The sequence below is a fragment of the Triticum dicoccoides genome, chromosome 6B (genome assembly GCF_002162155.2).
Source record: "Triticum dicoccoides isolate Atlit2015 ecotype Zavitan chromosome 6B, WEW_v2.0, whole genome shotgun sequence".
NCBI classification, from domain to species: Eukaryota; Viridiplantae; Streptophyta; class Magnoliopsida; order Poales; family Poaceae; genus Triticum; species Triticum dicoccoides.
Window position 1 is genome coordinate 530900157 of NC_041391.1, and position 7443 is coordinate 530907599.

Consider the following 7443-nt stretch of genomic DNA (forward strand, 5'->3'; position numbering starts at 1 on the left):
AGGCAGGGCGCCAATACGTCTGGCTATTTTTCTCAGGTGTGTACGCATGTGCCTCTTTTTTTTTTTATGTGCCTGCTGATAATCGAAACACCATAACAGACCAGCGAGTTTGGCGATTTTCAGGCCCCTCTTGCTGTCGTCTCTATTATGTGCCACGCTGACCACGACCTGGGACGGCCCAAAGCCAAAAGCGTAAGACAGATGGTGCCCCCAAGTGCAAATGAAGGTCAGTCAAGACAAATAATACCTCCGCACTGACCCATTTTTTAAGTTGCGGTAAATGTGCATGACACTTGAAGATTCGGACCCGTTCAGAACCAGTGAGACAACAAGCTTCTGCAGTGCAACAAGAACCTGAGATGGTGGCTCATTTTGCCGGAACCTCCATCTAAATCACCACAAGGCTCATTTTATTCTTTCATACTTCGTTATATCTCATCATCCTTTTGTCACCGCAGTTCTTCATGGTGATTCTTCATGATTTAATTCATTCTTCAAGAGTTCATCAAGATTCTTGTTGGAGGAGTTCAAGTATCTTTTCTTCTCGCGTATCGAAGTGCAAATAATTCTTCATTTTCTTCTGACATGGAGTTTTGCATTTCTTCGTACTTCTCAGCTATTTAGACATTGGCTTGTGGCAGAGTTTCACCTTCAAGTTTTGAGATATTTTTCCATAGGTCCACAATAAGCTAGTTCTTTCGTTGTTGATTTTCTCAAAAACTCCTACAATCCTTCCTTGTAGTCCTTTTAAGTTGCGGCAAAATGGCTAATGGTAAGTAGGAGCTAGTACAGAGCTAAAGAAACAAAACTGATTCCTGGACATTTCCCCCTCATTTTCAAACAATACAATTACAGAAGAGAAGTAATCCTCCATGATACAAGCTACATTGTGCAGCAGTCATCAAAGGTCCTGCTGCTTCTTGTCCTGGGCAATCTTCTTCCGGATCTCCTGCGCTGCATTGAAGATGCCAAGCGTCGGTTTATTGCAGACAAAGCACTTCTTGTTCTTCGAGTGATGCTGAAATCAACAGATGAAGATGGTCAGAACTTTATAGTTGTTTTCTTTGTACAATTACTCGGTAACTCTTGAGTAGCTAGATGGAATTTCGTAAGAGAACACCTAATGTTTTTGTTAGTCAAGTTTCCATGTGGATTAAATAAACCCTAGAATGTTGACACAAAAGACTACAACGGACCCATGCACTCGTGACACGTAGCACGTAACATCAAATTGTATGCAACAGGTTGGCTGTGCAGAATTTATGTTTCCAGACTCCTTGCTCGCATTCTCTATAGATCTGGGCTAACTATGCAAGCTCTGTGAATGCACTTCCTAGAACGTAGAGACTAACGAATAAGTCATCTAACTATGCAAGCTCTGTGCATGCACTTCCTCCATATCAAAGGAAAAAAACTTATCTATTGACGAGTATATTTTCCATATTCCCTTTGAATCCCATTGGCATCTCTCTGTATATGTATTATTTTATTATTTGCACACAGGACAGGCCGTAAGAAAGTCCTATGCAATCAAATAAGGCTCTGTAACTCCAACAGAAAGATGCACCAAGCAAATAATATTTCAATTATTAAGCAGCCATGCATGGTACTCTCTGAACTAATATTTTTCAATTAAAAAAACATTCATATCAAGCAGCTAAATACAGATAGGAAAACGAATTTATAAGAACTCACAAATCAAATATAAACTTGGACTTGACCTTCTAAAGGGAAAATTGGCTGCAGGACACCGTTAAAACCTGCCTTTTGCCACGACACACTGAAAAAGGCTGGCTTTGCCGAAAGCCACTGCAATTTTTCATTCCTTTGCCACAGGACACTCCAGCCGAAAGGGACAAGGATTTGTCCAAATTGCCCCCATCCCATACGGATAGGCAGGGCCACATGAACAGGAACAGAACACTCCTCGCTGGGATCCCCTCCTCGCTCGCATCCCTCTCCAGCCGCACGAACACCAGCCGCTGCTGCCCCTTGTACCCCCGCAGCCGACGCCCTTGTGCCCTCGCAGCCGCCGCACTTGCGCCGCCGCCGCCCATTATTTCTCCTCCGCCTCCCGTGATGCAAGGAAGATAGAAGATGGCGGCCGGGCAATCCATCAGCAAGGCGCCCCCGCTGGAACAGCTTGACCTCTCATGGGTTCCCGACGGGTAAGTCTTCCACCAACTGAAACTAGGGTTAACATGAGATGCGAGTTAGATGCGCTCATGGGTGTGTATTTGCGAGCAAAAGAGGGATGTTGATTCCACCTCTCTTTTGTGCCTTTTTTCTGTGTAGGATGGATCCCAGTTCATCCTACAGGCTTGCTGTACATGTAGGTGCCTATGTGAAATTGACAGATGATGGCACTCGCCAGTATTGTGCTGCTTGCAGCATTGCTAAGGCTTTAGACAGGGATATCACTAATTGGGCCGATTTGAAAGATGATGTTGGTACAAAGATTAAGCTGGGATCTAACCACAAGTTGCGTGTGACTTATTGGGACAAAGAGAGTCGTAGCTATGAAGAGGTTACTTCTGACCAGAATTTGCTTAATGCAATTGACATGTACTGGGAGATAAGAAAGCTCCCACTGCAAGTTTGTGTTCTTAAAAATGATGATACAAGTGTTCTGGATGATATTGGACGGCTGCAGAGCATGCCTGGTGTGCTGCAGGCAAGCATTGATGCCCCACTGCAGGCAAGCATTGATGCCCCAGCTAGTGAGGTTATTTTAGATGCTCCAGTTGACATTGCTAACTCTCCAGTTCAGGAGAGTACTGATGTTCCTTGGGTAGATGATGATGTTGAATATGTTGGTTTGAATGATGAAGATCCATACAAGTCTTTGCTTTCTGAATCATCCGATTCTGAATTAGATGATGGTGTGCAGTATGTTGGTTTGGAGGATGACCTGGTTGTGGATGATACAGAGGGTTGCAAGACAATGGTGCATGCAACTGACTTAGAAAATCCAACAATAGAAGTTGGGGTAACTCTTGCAGATGGTGATAGTTTTAAGAAGGCTATTAGGCAATATGCAATCTTAGATGAATATGAAATTGCAGCACCATATTCTGAATCAAAAAGGTATAGAGGGAATTGCCAAGCTGAAGGGTGCAAGTGGCGAATACATGCATCACAATTGCAGGATGGAAAGACTTGGAAGGTATTACTACAATTTTTTTAGTTTTTCCTCTTTTGCGTTTGCTTTTTTAGTATTAATACATATTTTTATTTCATTTAATGCAGATAAAGAAGATACCTGAGGAACACACTTGTGCTAGCACCGGTCAAGTGGAGAAAAACATACAAACAATCATTGGCTCAGAGATAGGGTTATTAGCTGGCTTGCGAAAGACCCTACAATTGGTGCTGTAGCATTACGGAAAAGGCTGGAAGAACAATATCACATGAAGATATCAAATTGGGTAGTATGGGATGGAAGAAGAATGGCTTTGGACGAACTGCAAGGGACGTGGGATGACAGCTTTGAGCATGCCTTCAGTTTTAAGACTGAGGTGGAGAAGACTAACCCAGGCAGTTTGGTAGACATTGAATTTGAGCAGGTTGGGGAAAAGATGATTTACTAGAATGTTTGTTGCCCTCAAAGCCTGTGTGGATGGTTTCTTGACTGGCTGCAGGCCTGTCCTTGGTGTGGACTCCACACATCTGACTGGAAAATGGAAGGGTCAACTTGCATCTGCAACTTCTATTGATGGGCATAATTGGATGTTTCCAGTGTGTTATGGCGTGTTTGGCTCGGAAACAAAAGAAAATTGGGCTTGGTTTTTCCGCAGACTTCACCAAGCTATTGGGTCCTCTCCAGGCCTAGTTATCTTAACAGATGCAAGCAAAGGTATTGATTCTGCTGTTACAGTCAAGTCTTCAAACATGGGGTTGAGCACAGGGAGTGCATGAGGCACTTAGTTGCTAACTTCCAGAAAAGATTCCAAGGTGAGGTCTTCCAAAAGCACTTGTGGCCAGCATGTAGAGCTTTCCAGAGTCATAGGTTTGAAGAGCACTACAATCTGATGTATGAAGCTTGTCCTGAAGCCATGAGGTGGATACATGATAATCACAAACACCTGTGGACAAGGCACTGGTTCTCTGAAGCAAGCAAATGTGACTATGTAACAAATAACATAGCTGAAACATTCAACAGCTGGATTAGGCATGAAAAGTCCCTACATGTAATTGATCTGATGGATAGGATAAGACAGCTATGCATGGAAATAATGTACTTGAGAAGAAAAGTTGCCAAGAAGTTTATAGAAAAAATTCTGCCCAACATCATAAAGGACCTTAATGCAAGGAGTAGGGGACTGCCCTATACCTTCAGGTATTCACATAAAGATAGTGGCAAAGACAGTGAAATGTTAGCTGAAGTTGAAGGTGTTACAAAAGATCTAGTTCCTTGGAGGCAAAGTGTTGATCTTCATGAGAGAAAGTGCAGTTGTAGGCGATGGCAAATTACTGGACAACCATGCACACATGCCCTGAAGGTTATCACTTCAATTCGAGGGTATAAGATCGAAGACTACATCCATGAATACTACTCTGTGGCAAAGTTTAAGAAAGCCTATGGAAAGTCTATTAAGCCAACTATCGATAGAAAACAGTGGCCTCAAATCAACCCCGGGTTCAAGCTGTGGCCTCCAATTTTGAAAAGAGCAGCCGGGAGACAAAGGAATAGAAGATACAAGTCAGCTGCAGAAGGAGGTTCTGGAAAGAGAACAACAAAGTGCAAAAGGAGCAAGCAACTTGGACATATGCAGAAAACATGCAATGAGTTTGTCTATGATTCTGATGCACCACCGCCTGCCCCTCCAAAGCCTAAGAGAAAAAGAGGCAAGAAAAAGGTTACTGTAGTGCCATCCACAACTGCTATTCCGACACCAACTAAAGTTATCACTGCTGCTGTTTCTACACCAAGCCCTTTAACAAGGAGGTACAATTGCAATTTTCATATTTTTCATCATTTTAGATTCCTTCTGGACTTGATTTGACAGGCTTGTATCATATAGCCGTAAGAGGCTGTTGGAGCTTGAAGGCACTTCCGTGGAGCTACTTGCATCTCCAGCTGCTGCTACACCAACTAGAACTATAACTGATGTTGTTTGTACACCAAGCCCTATGACAAGAAAGTATGACAACAATTTCCTTAGTTTCAACTTGTTTGTATTACTTCTTGTTATCTCAATTTTACATGCTTGTATCTCATGTCACAGCCGTAAGAGATTGTTGGAACTTGAAGGCGCATATATAGAGCCAGTTGCATGTCCAGCACTCTCTCCATCTGACGCCAATGATTGGAATGAGAAGGGCAAGGCTAAGAAGTTGAAGTTTGTGAGGGCAAAGAAAAAATAGGCAATGTAGCCTGCGATGTTATTCACAAGTAATAGTTGATTGTGAACTTGTATTGTCTGTATTTTGGTAGCATACATATTGCCAAATGTGGCTGAACCTGCTATTGCTTTTGCTGAACCAACTAGTGATGGTGAACTAAACTGGGGAACTGTGATGTTATTCACATGAGCATGTTGTTATGTTGATTTGGTGCTTGCTGTACGTGTCTAGGGGCTGAAACTCAAGTGATGTGGTCTGGTTGAGCAACAGGGGTGTGAGCATCTTATTTATAAGGTTCTCTCGCCTGTTTGAGTAGGAAATGATACTAGAAAGGCTAGAGTGTCCTGTGGCAAAAGAAAGAAAAACTGTAGTGGCTTTCGGCAAAGCCAGTCTTTTTCAGTGTGTTGTGGCAAAAGGCAGATTTTAACGGTGTCCTGGAGCCAATTTCCCCCATTCTCTAAATGTAATGCAGTGCTGCATGCTATATGGGCCATATGGCTGAAACTTGAACCAACAAAACATTCAGCTAGTCCAAAAAAAAAAATATCAGCTAGTATGGACACAGAAATTTATTTCCACCACACTGCCATGTATCCATAATCATATGGTGCTTTATGTAATATAGGGTAAGTTCATATATATCTGGGCTGAATCCACAATATTTCCAGAACTAGAGGTCGTGTGCAAGTGCTGATGTTTCAATAGTTCATGGCTCGAACTCAAACAATCATAGTTCCACGTTACACACAAACTATTAGCCTAGCTATGCAGATGAACTAGATTTTCAACATGACAAACTTATTGATTGCATAGATGAGTAGGCATAATTATCAGCACAAAATCAGAACAAACTGCGGGGTACCTTTAATGCGCAATGCTCGCAGAAATAATGCTTACACTTTGTGACCACCGGGTCAACAAAGGGCTCCCTGCATATGAAGCAGGCAAAGGGCAGTGCCTCCTCGTCGTCGCTGTCTTCCTCCTCTGCCTCGCCATCACTACCACCCAACTCACGCATCGCTATGCGCCGTTTGCGGGCTTTCTCGGCCTCGTCCCACTCCCTCTCGAGCTGCCATCCGGACTTGTAGTCACCTCTGTCGTGCATGAACTTGCAGGAATCGCCATAGCCACAATAGCCGGTCTCCTTATAATCCTTGCAGATGTCGGGTTGGTAGTCGAACCGCGTGGAGAGGCGTATGTGCGCTGACGCCCGCAGGGGGCCGTGAGCGCCGCCGGCCTTCTCTCCGGAAACCGTGTGCTCCCGCCGGAAGCCGGCCTTGTGATCCGTGTAGCCGTGGATCCCCTTGTAGAGCTCCCCGGAGGAGGAGGAGGCAGAGGGGTTCTTCTTGAGGGATTCCTCAGCCTGCTTGAGCTGTCGCTCGCGGATGGCGCGCGCATCACGGTCGTACGCCGTCTCCGTCTCAAGCGTCGCAGTGGCGCGGTTGTCGGTAGAGGACTGAATAGTCCGGGACGACTCGAACTGGAAACGGCGGGGCTCGTGTGAGTTGTCGGCGGAGGAGAAGAAGAGCTTGCTGGTAGTAGGCGGCGGCTTCTTAGATCGCGCCGCCGCGATGGCCCCGGAATCGTCGCCGCCGCTACCTTCTTCGTCATCAGAGCCGACGGAGGCGGCGGGACGCTTCCGAATATTCTTCGGCGGCTTCTGAACGAAGTTGCACACCGGCGCCGAGCCGCCGGCCCCGGGCTCGCCGCCGCCGTCGGACATGGGGTAAGGTTTGGGGGGAGGACGAGCTGTGGATGGAAACGAAACGAAGAAGAGACGGGCCCGGAACCCTTGTTCCGGTTCGTCCCCTGGGCAGTCGGATTTTTACCTCTCGCTAACGTGGGCTGCTGTCCTGGGCGATCCCTATTTGACGCTCGCGAGCGTCCAGGTGCCGCGCTTCCGCTGAAGCGCTGGAGCGAGCACCACAAAACGGGCCGGCCCACTTCGAGCTTTAGAGCAGTTCCAGGCAAACCGGTTTTGGGAACCTTCTAGAAGGTTCCCTCAACCGGTTTTTCCTGGTTTTTTGTTTTGCCGGTTTTTTAGTTTGCCCTGTTTTCTCTTTTCTTTTTTCTTCCTTTTTCTGTTCCTGTTTTTAT

The 7443-nt window shown here is 45.4% G+C and overlaps 1 protein-coding gene across 2 annotated transcripts; it reads right to left on the reverse strand.

Moving 5' to 3' along the window:
• Positions 1-689: 689 nt before the first annotated feature.
• Positions 690-7161, reverse strand: LOC119323602 (zinc finger CCCH domain-containing protein 15-like). Of its 2 annotated transcripts, none has more exons than XM_037597294.1 (2): positions 6209-7155; positions 690-1018 (listed from the first exon to the last, which is right to left on the reverse strand). In XM_037597294.1, exons 1-2 carry the CDS (start codon positions 7067-7069, stop codon positions 902-904), a joined length of 978 nt encoding a protein of 325 aa, XP_037453191.1. In that variant the 5' UTR covers positions 7070-7155; the 3' UTR covers positions 690-901. The 2 variants fall into 2 exon arrangements, with proteins under 2 accessions (XP_037453191.1, XP_037453192.1); XM_037597295.1 differs by having other exon boundaries at positions 913-1018; positions 6244-7161.
• Positions 7162-7443: the final 282 nt, after the last annotated feature.